General features: G+C 43.3%; 1 protein-coding gene across 1 annotated transcript in view; it reads right to left on the minus strand.

The window, feature by feature from the left end:
• Positions 1-16,406: 16,406 nt before the first annotated feature.
• The window catches only part of AFF3 (ALF transcription elongation factor 3), a gene marked incomplete at its 3' end in the record, with an annotated part of 327,368 nt that continues 326,644 nt past the window's right edge, over positions 16,407-17,130 (minus strand). The window contains exon 21 of the mRNA XM_082014341.1: positions 16,407-16,528. Within this exon, the coding sequence (XP_081870467.1) occupies positions 16,407-16,528 (122 nt within the window). The remainder of the gene's footprint in view (positions 16,529-17,130) is intronic.

The following is a 17,130-nucleotide window of genomic DNA, read 5'->3' on the forward strand; positions in this document are numbered from 1 at the left end:
CTGGAATTCCACAGCATGCCTGTAAGATGTGCCCAGATGTGAAAGCACATCCAGCACAAGGAAGGTGCAGCTCCCCTTGATATTTAGCGGGAGGTGTATCTCTTCCAACACCCTCAGCCTAGGTTGATACATGGAGCTGTAACACAAGCAAAACCAATTTGCACCTTCTGTGTCAAAAGAGCCACAACTACTTCACCATGTATGTGTTTGCCCGTAGGTATTAAATGCTTTGGTGGTGAGGCACTCCATTTTCTGGCTATGCTTCTCTGCTCATGTGGCTTGCTCCTTGGAAAGTCACAAATTTCATGCAGGTTTAGACAGTGACCTCCAGGGCTGTCAGGGGAGCCAGACACTCAAACACATCTCAGTTACATGGATTATCCCACTCCCCATCCTGTTACAACTCAGTACAAAAGGCTTTCTTGGAGTTTTGGAGGTGAAGGTGTCTCTCCCACACAGCTCTTCTGGGCTATGTTTTTTGTATAGGAGCCCTGTTTGCAAAGTCCCGTCTTCTAGAACTAAACCCCCAAACATTCTTGACGCAGAAAACCGAATTGACTTCCAAGTGTTTCTTGGGTTTTGAGCCTACTTTATACTATAGTGCTGTTTTGCTGTGTTGGCTAGATAAACCAAGGTATCTTTCCTATTAGTATGCAATATTGGAAATGAGTAAATTTGCAAAGGTAGGAAGTTGGGAGTGAATTAAAAGTTGACTGAGTGACGTTCGGGAGGTACCTGAAGAATATTACCCGGGAAAGTGCCACTGAAAGGATTTAGTGCTGAGGTCGTGATATGCTGTGCTGAAATCCACAAAGCATTTGTTTCTGCAGCCTTACTCGAAAAGAAGCAGTAGAGATATTAGGATCTGTCCAGTTAATTTTAGAGAGGGCAACTAGGATGGTGAACAATTTGCAACACTACTTAAAATTAGGAAGACACTAGTTAGTGAAGTCTTTTTATTACTTTAATAAATGCAATGTAATCTGAATGTCACTTCTTCATTATGAGCCAGTTGTGCCTGACCCACATGTTTTAAATTGGCACTTGTAAGGCAAACAGAGAGGTGAATAGAATGGCTGAGCTGAAGAAGCAAACCCAGTTGGGTCACTTCTGTTTCTTTAATGTAAAATTTTCAGAACACATGCACAATAAAGGCATAATCAGAATTGAATTTTGGATTGCTTTCAGGGTTCCAACTGCCTTCCATCTGCTCAAAGCACCTATTTAAGCTTTCACAGGAGCTTTACGAAAGCATGTGAAGTGGGTGTCAATTCACCCCTATCTTATGCTTGGAGACAGACAACAGAGCTTTATCCTCCTCTTGTGGTTTTGTCTGGATAAGAAAGGAGTTCTGTGAGACTGACCTAAAGCAGCAAGACAAGACAAAATAAACTTTTTTGGGTACACCTCATTCACTGAGTTTAAGCTAAAATCTTCCACTCTTGCAGTGTTTTAACTCAAACAACTTAATACAGAGCAGAAGGTACCTTATCTTGTTTTGATTAGAAACTATTAGCTCAAGCTAGATAACAGGACCTAAGCCTAGATCCTTAAATCCTTCCCTAGTCAAAATTTATGTTCTGATGAAGCATGAACAAATTATGTCTGCTCCTTCTAAACCTTTTTGAAGCTTTTACTCCATGCAGCATCATGAAGACAGCTATAGAAACAATCCACCGAGTCCAGATTGGCCAGGTTGCAGCCACTTGCCGAAACTGATGATACCTTGTTTATTGTTTTGTGTCCTTGAAGATTAAAGCACTTTTATCACTCTTAATCACTTAACCATCTATGATGATGATGATGATGATGATGAACTTCCTCTCTTTTCAGTTATCAGTTGAGTTTAGGATACCAGTAAGTACTACTCTGTTGATCACAATCAAAGAACCATTTAGCCTAATGAATTTTTTTCTGACTGCTGCCAGTGTGGGATGTGCAAGAATAGACGTAAGGATGGAGCACACATGCTGTGGCAGTACATGTCCCAGGCCCTGGGCAAAGGGTGCCCTGTGGCTGGTGCTGGGACTGTGGAGCCTGTCTTGGGAGCAGATCAGAAACCAGACTTCTCTCAGGAGATTTCCATGGCCATTAAGTCTCGAAGTCAAACTTTCACTGTTTTTCTTTCATCTCGTCCTTTTGAGTCTTGCATTCTGGGCTGCACAGCTTCAGTCAGAACAGTCACATGTGTTGGTCACAACATGCAGCTTGGAGTAGGGTGTCGTCCTGAGAGAGGGCCTATGTATGTTAAGAAAGGCTTGCTTCCAGGTTGTAACGAATAACCAGCTATCTTGACCCACCAAAAAAAAAAAAAAATACTGGAACTACTGCCTCCTGGCTCACTCATTTCCTAAAAAGTTTGCTTGATACCCTGAAGAATGCCTGTAGGAAGATACTTTGCCTAGATCAGTCTGGGTGGAAAGGCTTCTCTGTGGCCCTGCATCAGGTGCTTTAGAAGGGACAGGAATTTGTCACCCTGCTCAGGCACTGCTACTTGCCTGGATCCAGGAGCTCTTTCCTCAAGTGAAGGTTTTTAATTGTTCATCCAAGTCATCCAGATCCCTCCACATAGTACATGGGATGGACTTGTGCCTGACACAGGGTTTTGTACTCTGCTAGGGGCCAGGCATCTAAAATGATGTGTCTCGTTACAACGCCTAAAACCTGAACTAGCCATAGCTGCAAAAGCTTGCTTTTAGTACTTTTTGAGAAGCATGCTAGCAGCGAGAGGGCTGCGGATATCTCTCAAGGCAATCTTTCAAAGATGTGTACCCTTTCCCCAGCTGCTTTTCAAAATGGATGTACTCCTTGTGCTTAGTGTCCACTCTCTCTTCTTTACCTGGAAGGGTTTGTAAATCATAAGCTGTCCATAGCACTGTGGGACTGAGAAATTCCTTTCTGGGGAACAGGAAAACAAAAAGAAAGATCTCTATCTGTAGGGTTGGGTTCTCCATTATTTTATACTACATGTAGGCATATGTGCTATCAAGTCATAGCTCTTGGCATATGTAACCTTAGCTTCTTAGAGTTGATTTGTAATAGCGATGTTTGAAAAATGGCTATAGAAAATCAAATCAGTAGAAACTCACACTGTCAGGATTTGCATAAATGGTTCTAGGAGACACTATAATAGTACATCTCTACTGATTTGTAATACCTTATATTACAGGAGATTTCAGGCTAATAATCCCTACCCAGACAGTTGGGCAGCCTGGGTTTCGTTTTAAGAAACATCCACACATGCTGCTGGTTCCTATTCTTAAATTAACAAAAATGTAAGAGTCATGTTATTATGAATGTGAGCTTGACACAAATGTGAAAGGACCACGACAGGGTCTGCATTTCAGCAGTACTTTTTGCAGTGTTTCCTTTTATGTTTTGCCTGTGGGCTTGCATGTCTAGTGAACAAGATCACAGCCTATTCTATTTCAGAATAGCAAATGCTACTGTCTATGCATACTTTCCTCAAACTAAGAGCAAAAACTCTCCTAAAATGCAAAGTTGCCCCATATTTTTTTTTTCACCTTTCTTTCAGTATATGTATTCCATCTTCACGTTTTGAGTTTTCTTTTTTTCTGTTTGGCTTTGCAGTTAGCTTTGATACCATTCAAAGTGAAGCCCTGGGGCAGAGTTTTTAGCAAATAGCAGTCCAAGAGCTGCAGTAAATTCCTCATTGCTCTGTGTCTTTAAATCAAGACTGGGTGCCTTAATAAAAGGCTAGGCTTCTCTTCATCGAGTTATTAGCCTTTGATAAAGGAATCCCTTGATGAAGTGTTATGGCCTGTGTTTTCCTGGGAAGTAAGACTAGATCAGAGTAATGGGCCCTCCAGGTCTTCAGCTCAGTGGTGTCTGATTTCTTTCCTGACCTTGAATTACGCTGAGAAGAGGAGGTTTTCGAGGAACAAGTCAAGCAAAATTCTGCATGAATATTTTGCAGGATTACCAGCAAACCGCTGAGGCATTCCGGGAGAGAGGCAGTGCTGAAGCACGCAGGTCCAACCTAGCAGAAGTTAATGGAGCTGTGTGTGGCGTGTAGGACTGAAACGGCACTGGTGTGGGAGGCAGCAGAAGTGGGCTCACTCTGCGCCTCGGTGGTCTCGGAAACACAGCTACACATAACTGTCCCTCTAGTGCGTGGTACGTCATCTCCTCAGCGGCTGCCAGCCATGCCTGGCGAAGCCATCTCCATCCTTTGATGATGTCAGAGCCTGGGGAGACCATTCATTGACTGTTCTCCTGACCCACCAGGAGACTCCTAGCAGTGACGGGGAGCAGCGATGGCTTGCGTCAGCCCATCATGAATCATGTCATAAGCCAGAGCTTGTTCCTGAAATGCATTCCCCACCCTCACTAGCAAAAGCTCTCCATTTGTGTGCTTCAATATGCGATGGTTACGCTATGTTAAAGGCACGTGTTCGTGTGTGGTGGTGGGTCACAAAAGTGCAGAACATTTTTTCGGAAGCTCCTTCCTTCTGGCCTGCCCCCGAGATGTTCAGCCAGTACCTTCCCCAGCTGTCAGATGCTGCTTGGGAAAATGTGATTTCCCCAGCAAGAAGTAGGAAAACATCCAACCCCCGACTCTCCAGGAATTGACTGAGCAGAAAAGAACTGCAAGAAACTACGATTTGCAAAGCCGTCATGCTAAAACAGCAGCTTTTAGGTTTTGGCCCAGAAAAGCATGCTGGAATAAATACCTCTGAGAGATGGCAATCCTATGTGGGAAATAGCTGTAGGAATTGGAAAATAATTGGTGAAAAATATGTATGTGTGTGTGTGGAGAGGGGAAGGCAGGATGAAAAGTGATTTGGCACTTGTATTTCTTGTGGTTTTATCATAATACTGGCCTGTAAATTGTGAGCTGCTCTGCAACTGCTGAGGTCATGGCTCTTGTGGCACTACTTACAGGGGTAAGGTCTTCTAAAGGTACAGGGGCTCGTCTTCTAAATCTAAATAAAGAAAAGTTTGGATTGGTTATGTGCTCAACTTGTGCCTCACTAAAAAGTAGCAGTGACTCTGTTCTCTTTTCCCCAGAGAGCTGCCCCCTTTTCTGTCTTTGGTTCTGTCAGACACTCCAGTTAAATCCAGTGCCTTGTTAACGAGATCTGCTTTGATGAACAAGCCTTTCCTCCTTCCTTGTATGAAGGTTTCGGATGAGCTCACCCGTGAATGAAGTGTGGAGAAGGGGAGGTGGCTTAGGCAGGAGCACGGTTGACTCTGATGGGACCCGAGGACCCGAAAGCCCTAACACAAACCCAGGCAGTTTTTTCCCTCAGAAAAAGGTTTAAGAAAGAGACAGATGAGACGTAATTGAGACAGAAGGATGTTGATTTCATGGTTTATTGTCACATTAAAAAAGTAATCTTACTGATGAATTAATATTTGCTTTTTAATATAAAAGTGCTTATTCTTACAAATCCTTAAGGCTCATTCTGTTACATTACAGTAGGATTTTTCACCATCCCAGAAACTGTGCTACATGAGTTTTATATGAACTGTGGACATCGTAGCAAAATCTCCAAACAGTAAAACAAGTCATTAATAATTTCATTGCCTTTGTACACATGAACTTGTTTAATTGTGTAACAAATTTTAACACGAAAACAAACAAAAGCAAAATTTTATTGTATTTTCTAGTTTGACTTGGAACTGATCCCCGAAAGATTTCTATTTTGCTTGAACGAATGGAACAAATACAATGTTTTTTGTATCTCAGCTTTTCACTTGTACAGCAAAAAAGAAGGAGCGAGACAGAGGAGCGTTACAGATGTAACGCTTACCCTATGTTTCTTACTAAAAAGGAAAGAAATGACTACCAAGCACAAGTACTGTTCATATGTGATATATTTATTTTTGTAATGTCCCTATGTTGTACTTTTACTTAGGTAAAGCTCCCGCTGAAGCTAATGCGAGTTTTGCCTGAGGGAGGAATAAGACCAGGGCTCTCGCGGGGAACCTTTTAGATTAAGTGGTTTATTACTTTTTTGTCTCACAATGAAAGAATGAAATAGGTGAAAGTTACTAAAGCTCTTGTCGTTCGTATCGATCACAAGCGGAATATGATTTCTGGCATACGCTATGATACACAGATAAGAGTATACCATATTTAGTTCTAATCATAGTCAGGGCTATATTAGATGGATGGGCAGTGAATTTGCTATTTCTACTCAAAATTTAGATACCTATTTACCGTAAAGACCAATTATATTTTTGGGGCCAATAATTGGGTCAAAATAAAGTAACTAAGAAAATACCTAATGCAAAAGATAAAAATAATTTAAAGTATTCTGGAGCAAGGGGGGAAATGCTAACCAATCTAATAAATAAGGCAGTTTAAAGCATTTGTGACTGCTACCATGATATATGTACATACTTTACAGCATAAATTACTGTACAGAATACTCCGTTTATTAACCTGTGTAAACAATATTGCCTGCTGTATGGGGACAGATTGTGGGATTATGCTCATTGGAAAGATGAACTGCTATAGCTTTGTCTGGGTGGGGGAGGCCTCGGGTAGCAGACCCTCGGAGAGAAACACGAGCGATATTTTATGAGCTGCAAATAAAGCCATCCTGACTCGAATAATTTTACAAAAAATCCGCTGACGCTTGTTGCTATAAATGAAACATGGAAATGAACCTCTGAGGTTTGTTGCAAAAATAATTCCGGTGGTAAGCTGATCTTTGTGTACCTCGGCTGGCCGGGGACCCTTGCTTAGAAGTTTGCTGCGTGAAGAGGGGAGGTGGGGAAGAGTCGCAACGCGGCAGCATCCCGCCCTGCGCCGCCGGCAGTGGCTGGAGCCTGCGCTGGCATGGCCGCCTTGCCTCTTCAGCCACTGGTGCTACGGGCAGCACGGGAACCGGGGGAGGAATTAGGACTACTGCGATTATTGCTACTGGTTGGAGAAGTCATGACGAATTTAAGGATCCTGTTATTTTGGCTGCCCTGTACTGTCTTCCCCACCCGTTTTTTTCCCTCGCTCATCCACAGCGCGGTTTGGTTTTGGCTTCTCCATGGTGGCAGCTCCGCGGAAGAGAGTCTCTGCGGGACACTACGGCAACACGGCCCCGGTCAGCGGGCACCACCGCAGTCCCGGCTCCCATTAACAACATGCCCAGGAAGGCAGGGAGTTGCCGTAAGGCAAGCGTGTGTGTTTGTGCGCAGCCACGGCGTGTTACACCGGCTATCATCCCTGTCTGCCGCTGTCAGCACGGAGTGACGTCGCTGGGCAGGAGGACCAGGGGTTAGCCTCGGGCTGCCCAGAGAGCAGCCCTCACGCCGCCCCCGGCTCCCCTGCCTCTTGCCGCCCGGGAGGGGACGGCCTACCAACGGCCCCGCCAGCATGCCTTACCCCCGCTGCTCCGCCGCTCCCGCCGCGCCGCCGCTCTTGCTGCCTCCACCGACGGCAAGGGACGCTGCCCGGCCAGCCCTAGGAGCTGCTACGGGACTGCTGGTCTGCAGGCCGGCCACGAGCTTTAGGTGGCCCTGGGTGGCCTACAGGCTGTTCGTCATGGATAAAATTGCTTTTTTTTTTTTCCCCCACATAATGAATTGAAAAACGCTGTTGAATCTCCATAAAAAAGAGTAATATTGGCCTCACGTGGGTTCACGGCCAATCTTCTCTCTGTCACCATCTACAGAAAAACTGCTGCCTCTGTTTAAAGGAAGCCAGCTCTACTTCCAGACAACATACGGAAAAAGTGTCTTTGAGTGATTATTAAACTGTAAAATATATTTTCTTGATATTTCAGTAATCTAAATAGAAGAAAGGTGCACATTCAGTCCTCGAGGAACTACTTACTTTGGGTTTGGGCCCAGTCAATTAAAGAGTGGGCAAGGGATGGTCCAAGTCTAAAAATTATGCTTTAAACATTTCAGAAATAAATGCATTTACCGCATACCTATTTTTCTGCTTATCTGCTCCCTCCCAACGTGATCTCAGCCCCATCCTGCATCAGTGCATCCTAAGATATTTGCCAATTTCAGCAGGCACTCTTGTTAGCAACAGGTACGGTTGTAAACCCGAGGTGGGATTTGTATCAATCACCTCTATATCTGAACTTATCACCTAAATGTCCTTTGTAGCCAGTGGACAGAAACAAGAACTCCTAGGGTGTGATTCATCGTGCTTATTTTAGACCTTCCAGTACAAGATGAGGTGAATCCCAACTTCTGTGTTTAAATCAGGACCTTTTTTCTCTCCCATTCCACCTTCTCTTGCTATTCAACCCCAGTGAATTGTTACAAGGCTGACTGTGTGTCCTTGATGGCCAAAAAATGTCCTTGCACAGGCATGGGGCCACCAGTTCCTGCTGGTTCTACTGCAGGGCCATGAAGCGGCAATGCTCCTTCAAGCAGATCAGTAACACAATGTCAGGCAATGGTGCTGGGCTGGGAGACACTGCTGTAACCCCTCCAGCTACAGCGCTGCTTCACATGGGTGTTTGAGTCACCAGCGGTGAGGGCTGTTGGTCCCCAGATCAGTGGTCTCTCCCATCTGCCTTACAACACAGAGAAGAAGAGCTGATCAGAAACTGTGCATGGAGGCATCAGCACTCACTGTCTCTTCCTCAGGAGGAAACTGAAGTTTTGAGCTAGGAATAATGGGAGAAGGTGGGCACCAGTCCCATAGGTGGGATGGGAATGAGAAGAAAGCAGAAAGGTCCTGAGCTGCTCAGAGCAGCTCTGCACTGCCCTCCCCTGTCAGTAACGTCAGCTCTCCCCTGTCCTGTACCTCACAAGCCCGGGCTGGGAGATGGGGTTGGGGAATAAAATGTCTAGAGCTGCAGGAAGAGCCGACTGTGGGACCAGGAAGGCAAGATGAAAGGCAGAGGAGATAACAAAAATAATCCATGTATTGATCATGGCACTAATTAGCCATGCGTGATTTACTGGGGAAAGCCAGAAGTCCCCATTCTCACATGCAGCACCATATGCAAATGGAAGTCAGACTTGTTTGTCATGGGTGAAGGCAAACCACCAAAGGGACCTTGGCATCCAGAGGGACCTTGACAAGCTCAAGGAATGGGCCAGTGTGAACATCATGAGGTTCAACAAGGCCAAGTGCAGGGTCCTGCACCTGGGTCGGGGCAACCCCCGGTATCAACACAGGCTGGGGGATGAAGAGATTGAGAGCAGCCCTGCCAAGAAGGACTTGGGGGTGCTGGTGGATGAAAAGCTGGACATGGCCCATCTGCACTTACAGCCCAGAAGGCCAACTGTATCCTGGGCTGCATCCAAAGCAGCGTGGCCAGCAGGTTGAGGGAGGGGATTCTGCCCCTCTACTCCGCTCTGGTGAGACCCCACCTGGAGTCCTGCATCCAGCTCTGGAGCTCTCAGCACAGGAAAGACATGGACCTGTTGGAGCAAGTCCAGAGGAGGGCCACCAAAATGATCAGAGGGCTGGAACACCTCTCCTGTGAGGACAGGCTGGGAGTGTTGGGCTTGTTCAGCCTGGAGAAGAGGAGGCTCCGGGGAGACCTTATTGCAGCGTTCCAGTACTTAAAGGGGGTTTGTAAGAAAGATGGGGACAGACTTTTTAGCAGGGCCTGTTGTGATAGGACAAGAGGTAACGGTTTTAAACTAAAAGAGGGTAGATTCAGACTAGATATAAGGAAGACATTTTTGACAATGAGGGTGGTGAAACACTGACCCAGGTTGCCCAGAGAGGTGGTAGATGCCCCATTCCTGGCAGCATTCAAGGTCAAGGTTGGATGGGGCTCTGAGCAACCTGATCTAGTTGAAGATGTCCCTGCCCATGGCAGTGGCCTTGGACTAGACGATTTTAAAAGTTTCTTTCCAAGCTAAAGCGTTCTGTGATTCTATGATAAATCTAAATGGCAAATGAAAATATCCTTTTTCAATACAAGTATTTTCTGAAATGGAAGTGAGAAAGAAACTAAGAAGGGCCTGTCCTTTGGTAAATGTTATCCATGTCTAGCTTGTTGCCGCAGGAAGTGTTTCCTTTCATGTCTGTTGACAGAGTGAGAATTCCATATCTAAGAATGCCAAGTGGAGGAGAAAAGGATAACTAGGGCTAAGGAAGGAAGGATTTGTTACTATGGCCTGCATAACGTGAACAACAATAGAAACATTTTGTTGATTTGACCGGTGTTCAGTCCTTGGTGAAGTGCTTTACTGATGACTTCCAGGGGAATGTGTCAGAACAGAGCTGGGAGTTTGACCCAGGGACGCTGGCTAACGATGGCATGGTTTGGGATGGTAGCTCCCTGAACACTGTGCTCCCACCATATCTCTGACTTCCCAGCTCAGTTACTGGTAATGTGCATCACAAACAGAGACATATTTTGTTATGAGACTGTTTTATGTTTCATTAAGCGACTAGTCCTCTCTGCAATGCACCATTCTAAAAGAAAATATCCATTGATTTGAAGTTATTTCAACCTGGGTTTGGAATAACAAATTATTTGAATGCTTCTGAGGCTGTTATGAGAAACACACTTGGTACAACTGGGGAGACAAATTTCTTTCACAGAAATACAAAGTGGCTCAGAGACATAAAAAGATTTGAAATTCTTCGAATGGCTACATAGCACTATGTTAACCTAGGCTGTTTGTCCCTTTATGTAGTGTTGTGATTCTGGCTCTCTACCAGGATCAAGGTTATAGATACTCTGGGAACGGCAGTTTCACCTAGGCTGTGGCTGCCTCCAGCGCTAAGCACAAGTTTTATATACTCTGGTGCTTACGTTAAGAGCTTACATGGTATTTAAGGATTTTGAGGGTCTTGTAGCTCTGGACTCAGGGGTGAAATTCATCTAGAGTACTTAGCAGTTTCTTCCATAGCTCTTCTACAGCACTTTCCTTCCGAGGATACAAAGTGATTTGCAAACATTAATTAATTCTCATAAAGCCCTATGAGGCAGATAAGTGTTAAGTATCTCTGTGTTAGTACATACGAGAAACATGAGACCTGAGTGCGTTATGATCCATGCTGTTCTCTATATTCGCTCCCAAAAAGGAGTATGTGCCTTGGGACAGAGGAAATCCCCATCTTTTCGTCACTCCCTTGTTTTTCTTGGACCCTCTGGAGTCCTTCAAGGGCATCAGGGATGAGGCTGGGATTCAAGCTACAGTGCGAGACTCACGCTACACAGATCGGAAAAGAGAGGGAGCCTTTGCTGTATTTGCTGCTGGTTTTGTGGGAGAAAGCAAGGCCCTTTATGCAACCGGTGGGTTGCTTGCTCCATGCTCCAGCATCCCGTTTAAAAGGCAGCTCGGGCTGCCAAAATAGAAAATGCTCCTGAAAGTGCAGGTGTACTAGTGGAGTACCAAGGGCAATGGAGCCAGACAGCCAGCGGAGGCAGAGGAATTACTTGAAGAAATAGCCCCAGCTAAATCCCGCTCATCTCACTGGGGAAAACCATAGTCCTTTGAAAGAATGATGGAGCCTTGGATGCTCCAAATCTTAGTGTTTTTCCTCTATGTAGCTTCAGTGAGGTAAGCACAAACAGGGCCTAAGGTGACTTTCCCAGTTTGTTAATTAGCCTTAAGAACAATTTACAGCATGGCAACCAGTAACACTGGAAATGGAGTCTTGGCCTTACTGAAGGCAAATGGCAGCTTTATGAGAGACATTAAAGAAGCCAAATTTTCATGCTAGCAATATTGGGGGAGAGACATTTTTCTTCAGTTTTTAAGACAGACTGGACATAAGATCATCTAAATTCTTTTCTGAATGCATTCTGACAAATTTATCTACAGTGACATGCCTTCCCAGCCCTCAGTGCACAGCACATAAGCTAATGCAACAATTATGATAGTGACCAGACCCACCAGGCCTTTTTAAGACATGAAAATCACACTAATTCTCTAGTTTCAAACACAATGAGTTGAAATATGTGATGTAAATGCTAACAAAAAGATACCAAAATAAGAGGCATGTTAGGTCTGCGCCAGCCGAACTTCTATTTCTGTCTAACAAGTCCATATTCTTCAGGCATTGTTTGTATTTCTGTTGTGCCAGGAGATTTTATTCTACAGGTTGAGGGTCCTCCCAGAATGGGGGAGGGAAATGTTGCTGTTGCTGAGAAAAAGAAACATTTCTTTCTGACATATTAAGCATTAAGAGGATTATGTAAAGGCAAGGCATATTGCAGAAGGAGATGTTCTTAATAGAGCTTTGACCATGAACCCATGACCCTCCAGAAAATTTAGGAGGTTTAAAAAACCTATTGTTTTGACAATCTTTTAATAAAAAAAAAATCTTCTTGTAAAAAGATCAAGGAATTCACTCACTGTTATTTACACAAAATTCAACCTTTCCTGCTTAAAATCATGAATCATTTAATGTCACATCTGCAGGATATCTGAGGCAGATGCCATTAATCCAAGTCATTTCGCAAATTCCAATTTCATTTGGATTAAAACCTACAACTAAGTCAGTGAATAGTATGCACTGTACATGCGTTAAGGCTGGTGACTACTAAAGTCTCTTGGGTAGATAAACTAAGCACAGATTAGCCAGGTCTAAGTATACGTCCTCATCTAGGGGAAAAAAGATATCCTGACATTTCAGTGATGTAGATTTGAATCAGTAGCCATGAAAAATGGTTGAACATTTGTATTACAAAAGAGATACCATGGCACAGACCCAAAGGTGCATTTCTTATAAATTAATTAGCTGTACAAATTATTTTGATAACAGCTACTGCACTTCTGAGGTGATATGGCTGCTCAGTGATGAGTACTTGATGATCAATGGTAGGCACTAGTAATATCCTTCATGCTGAATGACTTTTATTACTATTTAGATTTACAGTATATACATATGTGTTTGTAGCTACACTTAGGGCTTGATCTTCTTAACCTCCTTTATCTAAGGTCCTCCGTTCACTATAATATCCTCCTTTGGAGCCCTGTGATATTTGGATAAAAGAAATAGGCAAACAAGGGGTGGGGGTACCCTGCCATGCAACAGAGAGGACTATGCTTGGCTTTTGGCCACACTTGAACCTCTGCATATCCCTTGATCTTACCTGTCATTCATGCCACCATGGAATACTATAAAGCATTAAGGCCAAGGGGTCTGTATGCACTTGCTGTCTGTGAGTTTCCTACAGGCTGCTCTGCATTTGTTGCATCCACCTGCAATACATGGTTCCTTTGCATGCATTCCCATTGCTTTACCAACCCTAACTGATTCAGAAGCCTCTGTTTGTAAGCAAACTTCTCCCTCCAGGTCTCCCTCCAGGCATAACCCTCCTGGATTTGTACAGAATGACTTCTTAATTTCACAAAATGAACCTGAACATTGCCATGGCATAAAGAAGCCTGCATGTTCCTGGACTTTTACAACAGATTACAACAAGTAAGCATCTGTTGTGGAACCCCAAAGAAGGATGATCTCTGCTGGTCCTACCCAGAACACACGGAGCACCTTCGACTCATGGTGACGTGCCTATGACTGTTCAGGTTCTTAACGTGGAACATAGGCTTAATTGGACCAAATGTGAAAGCCATATACACTTTTCCAGACCAGGGACTAAGAAGATGAAATGAAGTGTTTGTTGTCACCGTGCCACATTCAGTCATCTAAACAGCAGCAACCATACACAGCAAATAGTCTGCACTAAATAACCTCAGCAAAATGGTATAGCTGCAAGAAAACCTATGGAGAGAAGGCCAAACCCTCTAATCCATTTATATGTCTAGTTGGTTTAAATGGCTGCTATTTCATCCTGTTACACCACCAGAAGTTAAGGCTCAATGTGCTCATCAGACAACACAGATGATGCCAGCACAAAAACTAAAAGAAATGTGTTTTTCCATGGAAGCAATGGATATTTTAGCTGGAATAATTCAATATAAGAACAATGTACAAGAAAGGACAATCATCTACAAGAGATCCTTAGTACTTGGAAATGTTACAACAGGACAGCATCAATTCTTACATTTCTTTGAAGTTTCTTGTCACATTACATCCATACAAAGAGTTCATCGTGATTAAGAAAAATATCCCGATCTTAGTAAAATAAACATGCTTCAAAGTTCCATACTTGAAACTCAAATGCCACATGTGCAATAAAACTAAACTCCATTTAAGGCAAGTAATATATGTCACTTCTAAAATTTCTCAACATTAAATAGCAGTAAGGGCTCCCAACCCCCCAAACTTATCTGAAGATAAACATCATAGGCACTGTCAAAGAAAACAGAAGCTAATCTAGTTGGAGTTTCACTTTCCTGATCTGCGGAGAAATCCCACAGTACCTTCATACGGTATTGAAGCAGCTGACTAGTCTAGTAAATCACGACAGAATTCCACAGCTGGAGATCAAGCAAGTGATAAACAGAAAGGCACCGATCAAGTTCTCCACCATCCTTGTGACCAAACAAATCGCGTTCCTTCTGGGGTGGGTAACAGCCAGAGTTAAGAGTAACAGGAAGGACTCGGAGGATGTGTATTTTGTCACTTAAAGGCAGGTCTGTGTTCACTCTTAAAGCCAGGCACGCTATAATGCTCAAGTCCGTGCCAAGAGGTGACCGCAGCCTGAGCTCAGGACTTCTCTTGGGGGGAAGTATCTGAGCACCAATGGGCACATAAATATCGTCCGAGGATGGCTTGGGGCTGAGCAGTCCCTCGGTAGCTACCCTGCTGCGCTGCTTCAGAGAAGAGGGTGAACGCTCTGAGTCTGAGCAATAGCTGGAGTTCTGGTCAGCAGCCTTGACTGAAAAATGCAGGTACGTGGGGCTCAGTGCGCTCTCAAACCCGCCCTTTAACTGCAGGGTAAGTACAGCCTGTGTTACCAAGGACGTTTGGCTGAGAAAACGTGACACATTGTTTCGTATCTTTTCTTCAAAATGCAGCTCTTCAAAAATGGGTGAGGAAAAAAAAAAAAGCAGCAAGGACCAGTCGATCAACTATCAATATCAGTGGCTACTTCTACTTGTATCTTGTATTGAAAGAGTCTTTTGTACTCACATTTCCTTAACATAAAAATTAGATTAGAAAACAACAATAAAAGGGTCAGTCAGTGACTTGGACAAAAACAGTCCATTGAAGCTGCCGACTTGAGTAAAGGCTGCAAATTCAATTGCAAAAAAATTACATTTCTGATACAAAAAAAAAGAAAACTGAATATGTAAAAACACTGAAAATGAATAAAAATGCACTGAATGCAAGCACAGCTGATATGAACTGGCCTTGACCTCAACTGACCCAAATTAAACTCCAATTATTGTTGGATTAATTCTTCTGGCACAAAAAACACAGCCTGTCAACAGGAACTGAAAACATCCCATAAATCAAGAAACGTTAAAGCCTAGTTGAAGATTATGCATGAAGAGTGAGAGGATTATGATAGGAAACAGTTCTTAGCCTGATGAAGAGCAAACTCAGCTTCCCAGACAAAGGAAATAGCATGTAATGCTCCCATAAAGCCGAGAAGAAAATGCTGCAAGCTTTTGCTAGATGAAAAAGATATGAAAATCAAAATCTGTGGGATGAAGCCTTCCCATGCAAAGCCAACAACTGGTATAGATATCTCTCTGTCTCTCTGTGTGTACGCAGCTGAAATTAACACATTTTCTTTTCTAAGTGGATTGCAGTTTGCCATATTTTTTCATTTATCTGTTTACTGTCAGTAACAGAATGCAATTTTCCACCATCTCTTTGAAGTTCTTGCTATCAGCATATCTGTTTTCAGGCTTTTTGCTTGATACCGTAGGTTATACTGTTGGTGAGGAGCTGAACAAGAGGTAAAGTTATTTAAAAGGACAGGAGATAAAGAAATGCATGCAATTTGTTGAAACTTATTGCACATGAAAGGATGCCGTCTTTCTACAACTTAATGTGGACTACACAACTACTCTGTGTGCTCCAGTGGGGAAGTAACAGGGAGATGGCACGTTAATATTGAAACTTCTGTGACGTGTCCATGCTCGCAGTAAAAGTTCTCCATGTCTATGATTTACCCTCATTCATTCCAGTTCAGGAAAGCCGTTGTGTATGTGCTTAAGCTCTGCTGAAGTCAACGGGATTTCAGTACAAGCTTAAAGTTAACAATCCATTGAGAGCTTTCCTGAATAGGGATCTGTGCTTATTGCACTTGGTTCAATCAACCCATGAGATTTTGGTTTCTGAGTTTTTCAGCACAAGAATAGAAAGGGTATGTTTTGTGCATTAAGATCAGTTCTTTCTGATATTTCTAGTGTATGAAAATATTTGGAGAGTGGTACTGAACAATTCATTCTGAAGAGACATCATTGTATATTGTACATATGCACACATACATGTCTACACTCAGAAAAATTTTGCTCAATATTGAAGAAATATTCACCTTTGTTTGGATCAATGCTGTGGTTGACTATTTCTGTAGCACAGTGTCCAGAATAACTGAATTATCCATGAAAGGTATACCGTCCATGTGAATGGCACACAGTCATTATAACAAGTGAGCGCTGTTCCGCACCCAGTGAAGTCCTTGTTGAGTGTACTGAACTAAATGCTCCATACTGCTGTGCAAGGTGATAGGTCCCATCAATGCATCCAAGTCGTTAAAAAAATCTACAGGGAAAAAAAGAACCGGCATCAGAAGAGTGAAACTGTGTTTGCTACTTGTCACCCTTTAACAGATTTTATTCTCTTGCAAATTGAGTCAAGCTGAACATTTCATGGGAATGCAAGTTTAGTGCTGGTGAGATTAATTTTAAAGCCCTGTGGTTCATGATGTTACAGGCTGATGCACAACAATTTTCTTTTTAAAGAACAAAACAGTGAGTTCTTCGGCTTTGCTTTTCATTAATTTCCACTGAGTCTTGATAAAGCAAACAGATGCTGGGCAAGATTTATTTTGAGATTAAGGACAACTAAATCAAAAAGTCTACACACAAGTGCCTATACATATGCTAGATATCTAAGCTACTGTGACAGACAAATAGAGGCCTGTACAACATGGTCATCACAGCCTAAAGAGTAATTTGGCTAACTAGCCACTAAGGACTAAACTCAGTTGCCTACTTAGAGGTATGTAGTGACCATCTGAGATGCCCTCAGGCAGCTGATATATAGAGCCCAGACTGGCAGATCTAACACAGGATGTACAGGAGACTTCTGAAGTGACAGTGTAGGCAAGGATACCTCAGATGGCATTTGGCAGCTATGGTTAG

Source organism: Phaethon aethereus, assembly GCF_964289735.1.
Source record: "Phaethon aethereus genome assembly, chromosome: 1".
NCBI lineage: Eukaryota > Metazoa > Chordata > Aves > Phaethontiformes > Phaethontidae > Phaethon > Phaethon aethereus.